Here is a 19,791-nt window from a genome sequence, read left to right on the forward strand (position 1 = left end):
TCCATCCAGCTATGGGACGCCTTTTCTCTAGTCATTCACGAGGAAAAAACCATTTGGGATCCGCCTGCAGTGTGTGTGTGCTGGAATCAGTTGGTGGGGGACGAGTTCAACACCAACTGCCACCCAAGTTGCTGCAGAGGCGCACGATATATTTAGACAGCGGACGCTGAACTCCTGCATCTGCGTCCAATACAATATTTCATGATACTTTAAATGAATTAAATGAACACTAGAGCTGTACAGCTATATCCACGATGATTCTACACAGGAGGGGACTCCGTTGGTTTCTCTGTTTTCACTGATGAGGTCCTCAAGATCCGATTCCATCAGCAATTCAGTATTTTCGATAGCGAATTGTACGGGATCCTGAGCGCACTGCAGCAGATGAGGTGTGTGGCGACTGCCAAGTTTCTCGTCTTTTCTGGCTCCCTGAGTGCACGGAACTCTCTGTGACGTCTGTAGCCAGCAGGTAAAGTAGTCCAGGATATCCAGGACCCTTCCCCCACCCATATAGTCTGGAGAAGGAGGTGTCTTTCTGCTGGGTACCAGGACACATGTGTCTTAAGGGAAACGAACTGGCGGATGTAGCAGCTAAGACGGCGTGTTGCGATAATCCCCCCTCCATGATATGGCCTCACTGTTGAGGTGCAGCAACATCGGTAGACGGGAAGAAGAAGAGTGGCTCGAAGTGACAGACAAGAAGTTGCGCCTAGTGAAGTCCACAACACAAGTGCCTCCTTCCAGCTGCGCAGACTGAATGAGGCGCTTCTGACCCGTGTTCGAACTGGACACAGCCCTATGATGCGTGGTTTCTTGTTCCGGGGGGAAGGCAAACCACTGTATGGTACGGATGAATTACAGTGCGTCACGTCTTTTGTTTAACCACAAGAGAGGAGGAGCTAATTTACGGATAGACCTGCCCACTGATTTAAATGAAAATTAAACATATGTGGTAGTAAAATGGCTCTAAGCACTATGGGACTTAACATCTGAGGTCATCAATCCCCTAGACTTAGAACTCCTTAAACCTAACTAACCTAAGGACATCACACACATCCATGCCCGAGGCAGAATTCGAACCTGCGACCGTAGCAGCAACGCGGTTCCGGACTGAAGAACCTAGAACCGCTCGGCCACAGCGGCCTGCATATGTGGTAGTATTTTAATGTTTTGTGAAATGTCCAATTTGTTCCCAAACATTTAAGGGAGGAGTTTTTAATGTGTTATCACGGTGACTCACACATTCATGATTTTCTATAAGTGATAAGCCAGTCAAATTTTCCTCTTTCATTATTTCAGTTTTCCACTTGTGTTACATGTCTTTCCATTGCCAGTTTTAGAACATCTGCCCATTTTTACGGTTTTTAAAATATGTTACATAGTTTGATTGTACGGGTAACAGTGGGTGAGGTTGGGAGCGAGTAAGTGTAATAGTGTCGGACTTACTCTTACTTGTTTTATGAAGCTTTGGACATTTTAAGCACATTCGTTCCTAACAATTTTCATACGGTCTGTGACTACCTCGCTGTTGAGCGCCATAAACGCAACTCACACACACACACACACACACACACACACACACACACACCTAGCAATGCGGCGGGCAATGAAGGGTAGCTGTTGATACTACAATGGGTTTTCACCGGCGGTGACACCACTCCCATCTGCGTTTCATACATAAGGTGTGTACCACGTAGCTATGTAGGAGCTCTCATGCAATAATTAATATACAATTTCATAACCCACATAGGGCAAGTTACTCTGAGATGTACCGGGTAATTGTTAACGGCAGTGTAAATAACCTTTGGAGACACTGTTAAAAAGCAATATTCCTCACCCATTACTTCAGGATCTGTTAAAAGTAGAGGCTTGAAAGTTGTGCATAGTGTACATTTAAGCTTCTTATTGTTATTGAATTACTTTTCTAAACATTTACATAGTAGAAAATGAGATGAATTTTCTAAACTATTTTTTATCCCCGTTGTAACTTTTTGTTTCGTTCAAAGAAGCTAAATCAAATGTACGCCGATAAACCATGATTAACAAAGTGTTGGTGCCCCTTTGCAACAGAACACAGCGTAGATTCTACTCAGCGGTAGGTTTTCGGAGGTATGTGGCAGCAGATGTCTATCTCTGTACAGACCACAAAATTCCCGTTAATTCCGTGAAGGTGGTCTGTGGGCGCGGAGCTGGTGCCCAATAGGATTTCATATGTCTTCCATTGGGTTGAAATCAGGTGGGCATGAGGTCAACTTGAGTTCACTGTCATCCTCCTGGAACCACTGTAGCACAATTCTGGGCTAGTGACGCCAACAAGTACCCTGGTTGACGATGCCATCACCGTCGGAAACACATCAAGCACGAAGAGACCGAACTGACGTCGAAATAGTGCACAGATCTCATGGTACTTTCGGTTAGTAGCACAGGTCGCGTGGAATGCCATGTGGATGCCTCTCATAACATACTACTGAAACTACCGGCCTGTGCCCGTGGCGTGGTGTATATTTGTGGTGCATGTTTTTAGCAGCCGTTAGCCTGGAGGATGGCATACCCGGACACGGCCATCCATCTGATGTTACCAAAAGCATGATTCAGCCGACCAAGCGATACGTTTCCACTGAAGCACAGTTCAGTCTCCGTGATCCCGTGCCCACTGAGATCGTAACTGACTATGTCGTTGGGACACCATGGCAAAAATATGGCTGTCTTCTGCACAGTGTGCACTGATCTGTGTGCCCCAAAGCAATTGTGTCTCTACCAGCACTGTAGTCGGTCATCGGATGCGCCACATATCGCTGCCTGTTAGTGTGGGCAAGCCTCTGCGTTCCAGGCTCTGTGATGAGGCGCTGGCTTCCGAAACCTTGTCGTCTGTTCGTGATTTCGCCGTACATCAATCATTGCCATAGATGTCCACGACAGCAGCTCGCGAACAACCGGCAATGTTCGCTGTTTCCGCATTGGTCGTTCCCAGGCGCCGGGCCGTAACAGCTCGTCGCTACAATGAGTCCCCACTCGTCTCTGGTCCACTTATATTCCTCGCCGAGGCCTACAAGAAAGACAGGCCTACCATGAAGGTAGGCCTGAGCTCGCTCGCTCGCTCAGCTCAGCAGACAAACTACGTTCTGCACCTGTTAACACACAGCTGGGCGTGTACATACTAACGAATATTGAATCTCCTACTGGAATCTGATAATATGAAGTCTTATTGATTAACGGCTCTGTAACAAAATTTAATTTGAGATTAATACTCGATATTAATGGTATAACAGCTTGTTTATAGCATTTAGTCTCTTCTGCTTAACACTCTTCATTTGATACAAGAAGTAGTGCCTTACGCGACTGCTAATCATTTTGGCATGATTTTAATTTTATTGTACCCCAGCACAGCCATGACAAATTATAAGTAGGCCTATGGACTTCCGATAATTGTAGGACTAATAACAATCAGACTCCATAATAGCGGATTCCAGTAGAAGATGCAATTCTCGTTTGTACGTACGTACGTAGTAACGAGTTAACAGGTGCAGAAACGTAGTTTGTTGAGTTGAGCGAGCGAGAGAGATCAGGCCTACCTTCGTGACCGCGGCCTGTTCTCGTAGACCTCGATTCTTCGCTTACCACGTCACATGCTAGCAGCACCACCAGCCGGCATTCGCTATCGCGGCGGGCAGTGGGCATAATGCTCTCGCTCAAAAATGGTTCAAATAGCGCTGAGCACTGTGGGACTTAACATCTGAGGTCATCAGTCCCCTACAACTTAGAACTAGTTAAACCTAACTAACCTAAGGACATCACACACATCCATGCCCGAGGCAGGATTCGAACCTGCGACCGTAGCAGCAACGTGGTTCCGGACTGAAGCGCCTAGAACCGCTCGGCCACCACGGCCGGCGCCCACTAGGTCATATTTTATAGTTCTGTGGCTTTGCTCCTTTTATTGATTGCTGTTTCCCAATCGTCAAGAAGTATTTCTGTATTCCAGGCAACCTTTGCTCGTAGTTGTTCCATCACCTTTTTTCTCATCCATTTGTCTCGTTAAACGCGATGGTAGTATTATGTACTTCATTCTTGAGTGTCTGATATCAAACAGATACGCTCTTGGAAGTGGTGACTAAGTAACGTTCTTGAAATAGACAACTACCTTGTGAATTTTTCCTGGCAGGCATTTTTAAAAGGATCAGGATTTGCTGTATAAGCGGGCTTCATTAGCACCAAGCCAGCATCTGTGGGTTACAAGTTGTGAGGAGGATGCTGAGCAGTAGATGTTTTGTGCAAGCATGTCATCTACAAAACTCGAGCACCACGGACCATTTGGTGTGACACACCGTGGGACCTGGATCCAGGTTGCAGCCTGTCTGGTTTGCCTGTTCTTAATATCTTGGTCACAGCGGTCTTGCAATGAAAATGCAGTTAATTTCCATTACTGAGGAAGAAAAAAGTAATATGCATTGTTCAAAGTTTTGATGAAATGGCGGCACTCAGAACCCGCATCAACAGAAGACAAACAACCACTTAAATGGGCGCCAACATGTGCATGCGAAAGTACAGCCTTGTATATTACGTGGCACCAGAGACAAAACGTTTTAAGTGAGCAAAGGTGATTTTCCATCAAGAAATGTCATTGTGCATCATAATAATAAACGATTGATTAAACGTAGTTCTAGCTCAGCGAAAGTAGTAAACCGCATGAAAAATTAAAGAGCAGATTTTATATTATAATTGTAAGCAGAAACAAGAAATCGAATTTTTCACCCATAAAACAATTTTCAATCCCCTTTATTTCCTTGTTTTATTGGAACTACAATTGAGTAATACATTTACTTGTAGTAATGTATGTGGTTCCCTATTGAGCACTGCATCACAAGACACTTGCTGCGCTAGGAGATGACCGCAATGAAGAAGTCGATTAAATGCAGAAGCTTGTACTCACGTCCTGGCCTGCTTGATGGTGGCCACAGACATGTACTTCTGGACGGAGGCCTGGTTGGAGCAGAACATGGTGGCCCAGTAGAAGCTGCCGCCCACCACCACGGACCAGAAGCTGTGGCGCACCGTCGGGTCCGGGTTCAGGCTGCCGGCAGAGTGATGTGTTTCAGTACTGGCGATAGACACAGTGGAGGTAGAAGTGGAGGAGAAAATGACGGAGGTAGAGGAGAATGTGGTGGAGGTGGAAGCCAAGGGGAAGGAGAAGGGAAGTCTACATCTACATCTACATTTATACTCCGCAAGCCACCCAACGGTGTGTCGCAGAGGGCACTTTACGTGCCATTGTCATTACCTCCCTTTCCTGTTCCAGTCGCGTATGGTTCGCGGGAAGAACGACTGCCGGAAAGCCTCCGTGCGCGCTCGAATCTCTCTAATTTTACATTCGTGATCTCGTCGGTAGGTATAAGTAGGGGGAAGCAATATATTCGATACCTCATTCAGAAACACACCCTCTCGAAACCTGGACAGCAAGTTACACCGCGATGCAGAGGGCCTCTCTTGCAGAGTCTGCCACTTGAGTTTGCTAAACATCTCCGTAACGCTATCACGCTTACCAAATAACCCTGTGACGAAACGCGCCGCTCTTCTTTGGATCTTCTCTATCTCCTCTGTCAACCCGACCTGGTACGGATCCCACACTAATGAGCAATATTCAAGTATAGGTAGAACGACTGTTTTGTAAGCTACCTCGTTTGTTGATGGACTACATTTTCTAAGGACTCTCCCAATGAATCTCAACCTGGCACTCACCTTACCAACAATTATTTTTATATGATCATTCCACTTCAAATCGTTCCGTACACATACTCCCAGACATTTTACAGAAGTAACTGCTACCGGTGTTTGTTCTGCTATCATATAATCATACAATAAAGGATCCTTCTTTCCATGTATTCACAATACATTACATTTGTCTATGTTAAGGGTCAGTTACCACTCCCTGCACCAAGTGCCTATCCGCTGCAGATCTTCCTGCATTTCACTGCAATTTTCTAATGCTGGAACTTCTCTGTATACTACAGCATCATCCGCGAAAAGCCGCATGGAACTTCCGACACTATCTACTAGGTCATTTATATATATTGTGAAAAGCAATGGTCCGATAACACTCCCCTGTGGCACACCAGAGGTTACTTTAACGTCTGTAGACGTTTCTCCATTGAGAACAACATGCTGTGTTCTGTTTGCTAAAAAGTCTTCAATCCAGGCACACAGCTGGTCTGATATTCCGTAGGCTCTCACTTAGTTTATCAGGCGACAGTGCGGAATTGTATCGAACGTCTTCCGGAAGTCAAGGAAAATAGCATCTACCTGGGAACCTGTATCTAATATTTTCTGGGTCTCATGAACAAATGAAGCGAGTTGGGTCTCACACGATCGCTGTTTCCGGAATCAATGTTGATTCCCACAGAGTAGATTCTGGGTTTCCAGAAATGATGATACGCGAGCAAAAAGCATGTTCTAAAATTTTACAACAGATCGATGTCAGAGCTATGGGCCTATAGTTTTGCGCATCTGCTCGACGACCCTTCTTGAAAACTGGAACTACCTGTGCTCTTTTCCAATCACTTGAAACCTTCCGTTGCTCTAGAGAGTTGCTGAGAAGGAGGAAGATGTTAAAGAAAGAGGACAAGACACAGTTCAAATTTCGGTGGGTTACAATTGTTAGTAAAGAGCAGCTAAGGCGACACGCCGCACGCGATCAGGACTCACTTGAAGAACTCGAGGCGCTCGGTGACGGAGCTGCGCTGCCAGACGACGGAGAGTCCGCCCACGCGGTCGTTGCCCAGCGCCAGCACCACGAAGATGGAGCCCATCAGCACGGCCGCCTGGAACGTGTCCGTGATGATGACGGCGCGCATCCCGCCCTGCAACACAGAGCGCTGCGTCACCACACGGTAGCCAAGGCTCTGGAGGAGCTGCTTGGAAATCTGAAATCTCGATAAGCAGATTTTGTCCGGTGCATTAGTAACCCTAGCGAGTTTTGCCTCCTGACTGCGACACTGTTTTTCCAGTGTCGTGCAGTAATTGCCGACCCTCTCCGCTTTGTTTCAAGATCTAACCAAACTCTCCCCTGATTGGCCCGCTACCGTTTGGAGGTTCTGCTAAAGGAGGAATCTGCCCCCGCAGCTGAGCTCGTTAACAGACGCCTGTGTGGTGGCGCCCTACTCGGATACAGCGGGTTTTAGTACTGGAGGTGGAAGAACTTTTCACCTACACTATTCCGCCGGAAAGAGGACAGATGGTCGCGTACAGTTCCTTATAATGAGAGTCTGTGCCAAAGTCAGGGAAGAAATTCCAAACCTCTCCATAATGTCTCTTGGCGTGAGGGCATGTGCTACTGTTGATAGTGATCCGTCCGTTGGATGAGAGCAGTAAGCCCGCGCCTTCCTTGATGTCGCTCTAGAGGAGAGGGTTATGTGCTGCTCTCCCTTTTCTCATCATCATCAAACAACATAAACAGATCACCATACTGTAAATACTTCCATTGCTGTCACCTTCACTCAACAAATGCACCTAAAACACAACTCTCACACAGCACGAGGAGTGAGGCCATTCTGTGCCGTGGTAGGAACGCTAACCAACTAGGTGGCTGCTCTTGCTACTTGGTGTCTCTCAACGAACGATGCCATACGAATTCCCCTTCCAACCCCGAGGAGAAGGCTATGTCGTGGTTCCATCCTGTCCCTTGTCAAGTGTGCACCATTGCAGCAACTGCAACACAACTCTACGTTCTCTAGAGGCCCATCACACTTATCTCTTATCATGAGTTACGCCAAAGATATTTCCACTACTGGTATGAAAATGCGGCGGAAGTTAGCTCGTGTGCCATTTCGAAGTCTTTTACACTGAAGCTCCAAAGAAACTGGTATAGGCATGCGTATTCAAATACAGACATATGTAAACAGGCAGAACATCGCAATGCGGTCGGCATCGCCTATACAAGACAACAAGTGTCTGGCGCAGTTGTTAGATCGGTTACTGCTGCTACAATGACAGGTTATCAAGATTTAAGTGAGTTTGAATGTGGTGTTATAGTCGGCGCACGAGCGAAGGGACGCAGCATCTCCGAGGTAGCGATGAAGTACGGATTTTCCCGTACGATTATTTCACGAATATACTGTATCAGGAATCCGGAAAAACATCAAATCTCCGACATCGCTACGGCTGGAAAAAGTTCCTGCAAGAATGGGACCAACGACGACTGAACAGAATCGTTGAATGTGACAGAAGTGCAACCCTTCCGCAAATTGCCGCAGATTTCAATGCACGGCCATCAACAAGTGTCAGCGTGCGAACCATTAAACGAAACTTCATCAATATGGGCTTTCAGAGCCTAAGACCCACTCGTGTACCCTTCATGACAGCACGACACAAAGCTTTATGAATTGCCTGGGCCTGTCAGCACCGACATTGGACTGTTCATGACTGGAAACGTGTTGCCTGGTAGGACGAGTCTTGTTTCCATCATGAAACCATGGACCTTGCATGTCAGCAGATGACTGTTCAAGCTGGTGGAGGCTCTGTTATGGTGTGGGGTGTGTGCAGCTGGAGTGATGTAGGACACCTGTTACGTCTAGATACGACTCTGACAGGTGACAAGTACGTGAGCATCCTGTCTGATCACCTGAACCCATTCACGTCTATTGTGCATTCAGATGTATCTGGACAATTCCAGCAGGACAATGCGACACTCCACACGCCCAGAATTGCTACAGAGTGGCTCCAGGAACACTCCTGGCTTTAAACACTCCCACTGGCCACCAATCCCACCAGACATGAACATTATAGAGCATACCTGGGATGTCTTGCAACGTGCTGTTCAGAAGAGATCTCCACCCCTTCGTACTCTTACAGACTTATGGAGAGCCCTGCAGGATTCATGGTGTCAGTTCCCTCCAACACTACTTCAGACATTAGTAGAGCCCATACCACGTCTTGTTGTGGCACTTTCGCGAGCTCACGGGGGTCCTACACGATATTAGATAGGTGTGTCAGTTTCTTTCGCTCTTCCCTGCCGATTTGGCAGTCAACAGCGCATCACGAAATAGCGATGTTGGATATAATAACATGAACAAAGTCTTTCAACTGTGAAGAACAGCGGAGGTTCTCCATCTGGTTGGACGGCCAATCGCGAGTTTCAGTAGTCCTACGAAAAACTTATTACGAATTTTAGTTGTTATGACGGCGGATATATCCAAAGCAAGTCACATTATCGAGTAATTAATTACTGAAGAGAAATACAGTTACATGATGTAAATTGAACATTACAAACATGCTCCTTTTCTGACATGAATAATTAATCTGTACATTCATGTTGAGGTCTGTTTTCATTTCGTAGGATTTTATACGTATCCGAATCTCTATTGTTTATTAACTTCCTCACGGCTAATTCTCTATGAAACATACATTTTCGTCTCTGAAAATCATCAGTTTAGAAAAACATTGTCAATATACGTGGTGCACCGCGTCATTTTTATAGTTGTTAATATCACAGAAAAAACCACAATTATAATTGCTTTTTTAAAAAATAACTGTAACACAGTGGAAAAAGAAATGCATATTCAAAATTTCAAAGTGTGTATTACGATAAGGACTGGATTTTAAAACTGTACATTCTTAGGTCCAATGAAGGTGTCCATTTTTGGAATTACTAAATTTAACAATAACTATGTCAGAACGTAAGTATAGTTTACATAATTTCATTTATTAACATTACAGAGAACAAATTCTGTGACAATTCTGTCTTTAAACAAAAATATTAATTGGACAAAAAATGTCATAATTATACTTGATCTCCTGAAGGTAACTAGACATATAGCAAGAGCTACAAAATAAATTTACTTCTTTATGAAGTTTGTCGTTAGTGAATGGCCACAAATTAAAAAAACGCTGTTTATTTCATTGCGGAAAGACGCTTAGAAAAAATTCTTTGTTTCAGAGTAACAAAACACATATGACTGTTAAAACAAACAAGATTTGCTTTGAAGGTATTAATAACGTTCAAGAAGCGTATGTAGCGTTGTTGATATGAAAGATAGATTTTCAGTTCAACTCAAAAGTAGTCAGCAACAAGCAACGAATGCACCTGTATGCAAAATCCGACTGAATGTTATCCTGTTAATGTAAACCAGCATGCGGATAAATTTTAGTTAAAGAAACTAGCCTATCTTCAGGCAGTAATTTGTAAGAGTAACATGATGTAGTGATAATAATTTATGTGGTATCTGCAAACAGTTCAAAACAGCTTGGTCGTTTCTGACGAAACAGTTGGTGGGAAAGTGTAAGAAGGCAAGCACGGTGTTGATTCGAAGAAAAAATAAAGGAGATGGAATAGTCTATAGATGATGAGAAGAAACGAGGTAAGAGCTGAAGACAAAGAGAAAGTAGTGGAGAACAATAGTAGTAAGGAGAGGTAGAAGACGAGAAGGATAGAGCAGCAGGTTGAAGGGGAAGAATAAGAGAACAGAATGAGCACATGAGGAAGAAAATGAGAAAAGAAAAGGAGCAAACTGATTTTGTTGCACTTACAGCCCAAATACATTGATACATAGACTGACCTGAGATGAGTAGATGATGCATACTGCGTAGACACAGGTAACGGCCAGGTAGACGTTAAGTCCAGTCACTGGAACATGTGGACACCGTCATGTTAGTAAGGAAGTGTGCCCTACCACGCTTGTAACATAGCATAAAACTAAAAATTATCTACTCTTGCGTTGTTACACATCAAGCAGCAGTTTTCCACAAAATGTAAGGTTCTCTTAATTACTGCTACATGGTGTACTTTGGAACAGGATCACTTCAGAGCTACCGTGTAGGCGCAATATGGGGTGCGTCAAGTGATCCTCCCAGTTCATCACAAACAACAAACCATGACCATCAAATGGGAGCTTTGAGTCTATCCTGAGGGGACCAACATTTGCAGCCTCCGAGAATGCAAGTCTCACATTACGTTGTTGTTCCTAATTCTCACTCTTAGTTCCTCTCTATTTCTACTATTTTTTATTCTCATCTTCTATCTGTCCTTCTCCCTCATCGTTCCTCACAAGTCTTCTGTTACACCTCATTACCTGACAGATAATCCTTTTTCTTCTTCTTTTCTTCCACTCTTAGTTACCCCACTGCTTCTCCTACTGTCTTTTCTTCTCTTACATCGATGTCTGCTCCCTATATCCGTCCATTTCTTCTTTCTCTCCATACCTGTTCTCTTTCAACGCTTCCTTTTCTGTTCTTTTCTTCCATTCTCCTCCTCTTGCTTTTCGTGACCCTCACCTTACTTCTACACCATCCCTTTTTCGTCTGTCCATACTTCTAATGAGGTAGTTTTCTATTATTCGAATCTTTTTGCTCATCTGCCTCCTTCTCTTTTTTTCTCTTACGCCTGCTCTAAAAGACACAGTAGACTGAATAAGTACATGATAGGCAATAGATCGCTGGTCTTTGCAAGAATTTTGAAAAACTGAGGAGCTCGATATTAGGATTCCCAACGATGTCACTAAACAACTCTCGATATGGATAATTTAGGACGAGTAAAAACTGTTTGCCAGATTGAGACCCGGGCCTTAGACATGTCACTCAATATAGCCGCCAGAGCACCCCAAAGAGCAGATTCGAACATACGTCGTCAGACTGAGAAAACAAATATCTACAGAGAAAAGTAGTAAGTTCTCTTTTTCTCTTTTTGTGAAAGTCACCAACTAGTTTTAAGAAAATGGTCTTGTTTTAGGCGTTAAAATGACCAGCTCGTGAAATTTTGCTCTGGCAAAAATTTAACAATCTCGATTAATGTAGTATTCCAGCAATAAAGAGCAAATAAGGTAGGGATGTCTAAGTTACTTGGGCATCAGATTTCTAAGTTATTTGCGCATCACAAATTGTTGAGGGGTTCGTGGCCTCTTATTGGCTTTCGTTTTGAGATTTCCGGCCGACGTTTGCTTAATGATTTTTACGACGACTTACCAGTGCCGCTGCTGACGCGTTTATCGAAGAAAATTTGGATGAACGGTGTAGCAAACCTGCCAAAACGTTTACATTCAAGTGATTGTGTCATTAGACTAACTCTTAAAATTTGTGGTCGTAGGAACCAGTACCAAGTTAATGTAGTTGTACTATTTGATTCACTGATTTTAAAAAGACAATATTTCTAGATGGCACATACGTCGGGAAATAGTAGTCATTGCTGGAAACAAAGTAGTCAGATTACACAAGTTGACTGTGTAAACATCTGTTTGCCAACAGTCGGGAATATCTGTCACAATCTCATGATACTTTTATTAACTAATGAAATTTGTTGGCAACAACTGATTCAATTTTAAGATTATAAAAAATTTTCTCAAATACAGTAGCTGATCGAAAAAAAAAAAAAGATTCTTGTCCTCCAACGGACGTAGCCTTTACCCAGAAAGGAGTGATTTACACATCCGTAAAACAATTTAAGAAACTACTCATGGAAATAAATTATTCGACAATCAGCAAAAAATATTTTCAAATGAAATCTCTTTTCGCTCTGCTTTTAGAACTTCATTACATATGACAGAGGATTTCTTGAATAGGGATAATCATTTGTTTTAGAGCCCCATAAATGGCTTCTCATTACCTTTTTTTAATATGTCTGAACAACTTTTGTTCAATCGATAGTTTGCAGTATCAATAGAGGGCATTATAATTGTATTATTTCCAGCCGATATATCTGCTCGGAATACGCCTAGATTGGATGCAGCTTCTCTTTACAAAATTTAGTTGTGCCACCAAGAAGGCACTAGGAGAGGAAGCTTCTTGACAGATTAATACCGTCCCAAACAGACTCCCCTCGCTAGACAGTAATGCTGTTTGGTTAGGTCACTGTAGATGCAGGTGTGAGAACACGGGGCTTGTTGTCCTGTTGGCGACGTCTGTACAATGGAGATTGTTGAAGGGACCTGACAAGTTGAAGTCCCAGCCAGGAATTGTTCTTTTCTAGGTGTCGCAGAAAGTAAACACAACCAATATTACATTGGAACGCTTTTGGAGAAGATATTTATGGGCAAGTGTGGATCTTTTAGCGTGGGAGAAGAGAATTTCACGCAAAAGCAACAAAAGTTTCTAACAAATAATACATTTGGCGAGAAGAAGAATCACAGCTGACCTACCAGACTCACTCCTCCCCGCACTGGCCATGAAGGCCCAAAGGTACCGACCGGCCACCGTGTCATCCTCATCCACAGGCGTCACTGGATGCGGATATGGAGGGGCATGTGCTCAGCATACCGCTCTCCCGGCCGTATGTCATTTTCCGAGACCGGAGCCGCTACTTCTCAATCAAGCAGCTCCTCAGTTTGCTTACAAGGGCTGAGTGCACCCCGCTTGCCAACAGTGATCGGCAGACCGGATGGTCACCCATCCAAGTGCTAGCCCAGCCCGACAGCGCTTAACTTCGGTGATCTGACGGGCTGAGCTTAGCGGCAAGGCCGTTGGCCCACCAGACTCACGGACATGCAAATAGCAAAATTTTCCAGAACGGTAGGCGAGAGATGCTAGGCTTCATTTTGCTGCTAGGCCTGATGTAAGCCACTTTTGTGTTTTCAGGGAGGCCGAGCAAGACCCTGATGGTGCGTGTAATCCGTGACTGCCGAATATGACAGCAGCCAGCGCAAAACTGCTGACAGACGCTCCTCTCTCATGGCCACAAAGAGAAACATAGCACGATGACCGTGCCGCTGACAGATGAATTGTCACGCCTCTTAATGCTATGCACTTAAGGACTCCAATAAAGGTCTGTCTAGCAATCTGCTCCTTCTCTCAAAGTAATAAATAAAACTCTGGAAAGTTACCCTAAGATTCGCGTTTTTACAATAGGCGTATTATTCTTTCCTTTCTTATAAACTGGAGTGTGTGACTGAAAGCTATGAATTGTGCGAGACTAAATTTTATAAAGGGTAGGTTGAGATGTGCTGGGTTGGGGTTGGGTTGTTTGGGTGAGGAGACCAGACAGCGAGGTCATCGGTCACATCGGATTAGGTAAGGACGGGGAAGGAAGTCGGTCGTGCCCCTTCAGAAGAACCACCCCGGCATTTGCCTGAGCGATTTAGAGAAATCACGGAAAACCTAAATCAGGATGGCCGAAGCGGGATTGAACCGTCGTCCTCCCGAATGTGAGTCCAGTGTGCTAGCCATTGCTATTTAAAGGGAAGCTGCATTCAATCACGGCGTATTCCGAATAGATATATCGTCTGGAAACAAAACAGTTATAGTGCACTCTATTCAAAGGCCCACAGCTTGTAATGAGTTTGTTCTGTTCCCATGTGTGTAGCTTGTGCAACGTATTCTTTCATTTCTTACTAGCTTAGCGCCGCGTACACTTTATGGTCTAATTAAGGCCACTGAAGCATTATCTTTACCGAATGCACTTTTCACCAAAAAGCGATTCTGGTAGGTGGAGTGTGAGGTCTTCGTTAATCCTGCCTTTTGAGATCATTTGGTGATATTTCCATTGAAACATTCATCACCCAACACATATTTATTTACCTTTAAGCGAGATAACGAAATCTTTTCATGAAAATTTTCATCCCTATTTCGCCCCCTCGGTGGTTGAATTTCCAAAAATGCTGAAATACGTATTTTTTCTGACCAAGAAATCAAATACCAGTATTCGTAGTTCCTAATTCCAAATTGCGTAAACAGCGACATATTAAAAAAAAAACTTTCATCCTCTTGTTCACCCCATACGGGTTTAGTTTCGGAAAATCCCTCCTTAAACGATGCCTACAATATACAAGGGCTGAATGAAAAGTAATGCCTCCACCTTCGTTAATTGGGTTTGGATGGGAATATTTTAATAAATCAAACGCAGAAATAATCCTTAGAATGTGATCATTAGTTACCAATATTCACTTTTCCACATAATCACCAGTCAATTTGTTACATTTCTGCCAACGATCAAAAAGTTTTCTGAAGCCGCAACGGAAGAAGTAGATACTCTGTTCCCGCAACCACAGTCTCACAGTTCTTTCAACATCTTCATCAGAAGCATAATGATGTCCCCGCAGATTGTCTTTCATTATCGGGAATAAAGGGAAGTCAGACGGTGCTAAATCTGGACTGTATGGAGGATGCGTAAGGTGGTGAGATTCAGTCTCTGAAGTTCTGCTGTGGTGGCACAGATCTTCCGATAGCCAAGCAAAGCAATAATGTGACCCACACGTTCTTGTGAAATGTCAAATGTCCTTGCAGTTTCTCTCTGAGTGAGACGACGATCGTCCTGAATCAGTCTGTCAACATTTTGCTTGTGAAACTCGGTGGTTATTGTCACAGGACGTCCAACTCTTTGTTGTCACGCAGGTCAGATGTTCCCGCCTCAACATCTCTAAACTTACTTGCCCAACTATGCACAGTACTCACATCAACACAATCACCATAAACTGCTTTCATTCTCTGATGAATCTCCTTTGGGGTGACACCTTCTGCTGTTAAGAATTCAGTGACTGCACGTTGCTTAAATCGCATTGACCGACCGTCTGCGCAGGATCCCGTACCTTCCGCTGTAACAACACAACCGTTCAGTGCTAAGGCTTCCCGCCAACTGGAGCTGTAGGGAAGCGGCTACGGAACAAGCCAGTACCTGCCGCATACCAATGCTGCCAACTGTTGAAGAGTTACGAAGGTGGAGGCATTACTTTCCCGTCAACCCTCGTAATAGCTCTACATTTCTAACCGAGATAATGAAATCGTATCATAAAAATTTTCATCTCCTATTTCACTCTCTTTGGGTTAAATTCCCAAAAACACTGAAACACGTATCTTTTTGTTTCTAGCCGAGAAGTTAAAAACCAGTTTTCATACAAGTAGCTTAAAAATGCTTTATCGTTACTTTAATAATGATTCATTTTTCAAAAAAACTTTCATCCCCTATTTCACCCCCTTAGATGTGGAATTAAAAAATGAAAAAAAAACCTTCAGGAAGCAACTTTGCAAAAACAATGAAACACGAATTTTTGTACTTGTAACAGAGAAGCCAAATAAAAATTTTCTTAGATTTTGCTTTAAAAATGCTTTCAAAATGAAATATTATCATACATTTCATCCCCTATTCATCCCTCTTAGGGATTGAATTTCCAAAAACGCTAAAACACGTATTTTTTTAGTCCGAAAGACAATAATAATGTTCATAGATGTAGCTTAAAAGCGTTTTAGTAGTTCTTTAGTAAAGCTTTATTTAAAAAAAAACTTTCAGTCGCTATTTGACGGCCTTAGGAGTTGAACTCCGTCCGAACAGGCCATGGGAGGCCCAACGCTAAAGACCGGCCTCCGTGTCATCCTCAGCCCACAGGTGTCACTGGATGCGGAAATGGAGGGGCATGTGGTGAGCACACTGCTCTCCCGGCCGTATGTCAGTTTCCGAGATCGGACCTGCTACTTCTCAGTCAAGTAGCTCCTCAGTTTGCCTTACAAGGGCTGAGTGCACCCCGCTTGCCAACAGCGCTCGACAGACCGGATGGTCACCCATCCAAGTGCTAGCTCAGCCCGACAGCGCTTAACTTCGGTGATCTGACGGGAACCGGTGTTACCACTGCGGCAAGGCTGTTTGCGCTTTAGGAGTTGATTTTCCAAAAATTCAGAAACATTTTTTTTATGAGCGAGGAACCAAATACCAATTTTTGTACTTCTAGTTTCAAAACGGCCTTTTTTTTAAAAAAGCTGGGTCGGAGATTTTCTCCGCTCGGGGACTGGGTGTTGTGTTGTACTTATCATCATCATCATTTCATCCCCATCGACACGCAAGTCGCCGAAGTGGCGTCAACTCGAAAGACTTGCACCAGGCGAACGGTCTACCCGACGGGAGGCCTTAGCCACACGGCATTTCCATTTCCAACAGCCCATGATTCACTTGCATAAAATGCTTTGCTCCAAACCAAGATTCCGAGAAATATCGTCCTCAAATTAAGGCCGATGTATGTTACTAATGGCCTCTTTTGGCCAGGAATGTCTTTTCCGCCTATGTTAGTCTGCTCTTTATGTCGCCCCTTGCCTCGTCCGCATAAGTGTAATTTTACTTTCAAGGTAACAAAATTATTCATTTCGTGTACTACGACGTCCGGAATTTTAATGATAAGCTTGTCGCAGGTCTGATTGCTCTTGCTCCTCACGACTTAGGTCTCCCTACGGTTTGCTCTCAATCTGTACTCTGTGCGCGTTAGACTGTTCATCCCATTCAACCGGCCCTTTAATTCTTCTTCGCTTTCGCCGAGGATAGCAGTGATAACGGAAGAAAATCGATAAATGTAAAGGTAATATCCGGAGTACCACATGGAAGTGTGATAGGACCGTTGCTGTTTACAGTATATATAAATGATCTAATAGAAAGCGTCGGATGCTCTTTAAGGCTATTCGTAGATGATGCAGTTGTGTATACCAAAGTAGCAACGCCAGAAGACAGTAAGAATTTGCAGATCGGCCTGCGAAGAATTGATGAATGGTGCAGGCTCAAGCAGTTGACTCTGAACGTAAATAAAGTAAAATATTGCGCATACAAAGGAAAAGAAATCCGCTGCTGTACAGCTACACCATTGAGCTGGAGTCAGCGTCTGTCGTAAAATGTCTAGGCGTAACTATCCAGAGCGACCTTAAGTATATGAAACAGATAGTGGGAAAAGCAGAGGTCAGACTCAGATTCATAGGAAGGATGTTAAGGAAATGTAACTGATTCACGAAAGAAGTGGCTTATAAGGCGCTTGTTCGCCAGATTCTTGAGTATTGTTCATCTACCTGGGATCCATATCAGGTAAGACTGATAAAGGAGATAGAGAAGATCCAACGAAGAGCAGCGCGTTTCATGACAGGATCGTTTAGCTGGCGAGAGAGCGTTACGGAGTTGCTAAACAAACTCCACTGGCGGACGTTACAAGAGAGGCGTTGTGCATCAAGGAGAGATTTGCTATTGAATTTTCGAGACATTCGTCTCGCATAAAGACCATGAGGAGAAAATTAGAGAAATAAGACGCAATACAGAGGCTTACCGACAATCCTTCTTCCCATGCACTATTCGCGAGTGGAATAGAGTTGGAGGACTCAGTTAGTGGTACAAAAAGCGCCCTCCGTCATACATCATTCGGTGGCTTGGGGAGTATGATGTAGATGTAGATGTCATCAGTGAATCTTATCAATAGTACCGTTTCATCCTGAGTTGCAGTCGCACTTCTGAACGTTTCTTTTATTTACTTCGTTGTTTCTTATTTGCACAAATTACTTGGTCTTCTATTCTTATTTCTCCCTCTTGGCTCTTATAGCTATCTGTAATTTTTTTTTTTTTTTGAGATTCAAACATCTAGCATCATTTTACGCTACAGAAAGCGTTTTCTAGGTCGACAAAACGTGTTTGTTACAAACTCTCAGAACGTTTTGCTCCACTGTTTTATTTGTGAGATACGCACAATGCGCAAGAAAGACACATGACGTATCTAGATGTCGTCACGTCAGTCTGGTCTGATAGCGCTCTCCTAGTTAGTCTATCTAGTCTGTCCTGTGCAAGTCTCTTCATCTAAGCATAACTACTGCAACCTAGATCTATTTGAGTCTGCTTACCGCATGCAAGACTCGGTCTCTCTCTACAAATTTTACACCTCACCCCCCCCCCCCCCCCCTCCCCAAAAAAATGGTTCAAATGGCTCTGAGCAGTATGGGACTCAACTGCTGAGGTCATTAGTCCCCTAGAACTTAGAACTACTTAAACCTAACTAACCTAAGGACATCACAGACATCCATGCCCGAGGCAGGATTCGAACCTGCGACCGTAGCGATCTTGCGGTTGCAGACTGTAGCGCCTTTAACCGCACGGCCACTTCGGCCGGCCCCCCCTCCCCACACCACGCCATTACCGAATTCACGATTTCTTGATGCCTCACTATGTGTCATATCAACCAGCCCTAACTTTCAGTCAAATTGTGTCATAATTTTTTGGTTTCTGCAGTTTCATTCAGTATCTTCTTATTTTTCAATCTGCCCATCTAATGTTGAACAGTCTTCTGCAACAGAACATTTAAAATAATTGTACGATCTTCTGTCTGAATCGTTTATCGTCCACATTTCAGTTCCTTATAAAGTTACTCCCCAGAGAGATACTTCCAGACAGATACTTCCTGAATTTATAACTATATTTGATGTTAAGAAATTCCTGTTTTCCAGAAATGCTTTTCTTGCTCTTGCCAGTCTGCATTTTATATCCATTTTACTTCGCCCATTGTCATCGTCAGTTATTTTGGCGTCCAAATAACGAAACTCGTCTGCTACTTATAGCGTCTCATTTTCTAATCTAATCCTTCAGCATCGTATGACTTAATTCAACTACAGTTCAACTACAGTTTTGTCGATTTCAAGACACTATCCATCGCGATCTACTGATCTACCAAGACCTTTGCCGTCTCTTGACGGACTAACAATGTCATCGAAAATCCTTAAAGTTTTAATTTATTCTCCCTGAACTATGATTCGCTTTGTAAATTTCTCCTTGGTTTCGTTTGCTGCTTGCTCAATGTACAGACTGAATAACACAGGAGGTAGGCTACAACGCTTCCTCGCTCCCTTCTTAAACACTGCTTCTCCTTCACGTCCTTCGACTCTTATAACCGCTCAGTGCCTTGTGCGCGAGTTGCAAAGAGTATCTCACCTGCGCTGAGGGCCAGGGCGGGCGCGTAGACGGCGACGGAGGTGTAGAGCGTCATCTGGACGACGTACATGGCGGCCGCCAGGCTGCGCACGCCGCGCCCGAACCGCATCTCCAGGTACTGCAACACGCCCCACTTTACAGTCTCTGGAAGCAAACTTGGAAAG

General features: G+C 44.0%; 1 protein-coding gene and 1 pseudogene across 1 annotated transcript in view; both read right to left on the minus strand.

Annotated features, from left to right (window-relative positions):
* The window catches only part of LOC124594914 (sodium-coupled monocarboxylate transporter 1-like), a 118,046-nt gene that overhangs the window by 55,753 nt on the left and 42,502 nt on the right, over positions 1-19,791 (minus strand). The window contains exons 6-9 of the mRNA XM_047133394.1: positions 19,628-19,745; positions 10,548-10,615; positions 6,700-6,854; positions 4,931-5,071 (exon numbers count right to left, since the gene is read on the minus strand). Coding sequence (XP_046989350.1) covers positions 4,931-5,071; positions 6,700-6,854; positions 10,548-10,615; positions 19,628-19,745 — 482 coding nt within the window. The remainder of the gene's footprint in view (positions 1-4,930; positions 5,072-6,699; positions 6,855-10,547; positions 10,616-19,627; positions 19,746-19,791) is intronic.
* Positions 16,436-16,553, minus strand: LOC124596737 (annotated as a pseudogene).

The sequence above is a fragment of the Schistocerca americana genome, chromosome 2 (assembly GCF_021461395.2).
Source record: "Schistocerca americana isolate TAMUIC-IGC-003095 chromosome 2, iqSchAmer2.1, whole genome shotgun sequence".
Taxonomy (NCBI): domain Eukaryota; kingdom Metazoa; phylum Arthropoda; class Insecta; order Orthoptera; family Acrididae; genus Schistocerca; species Schistocerca americana.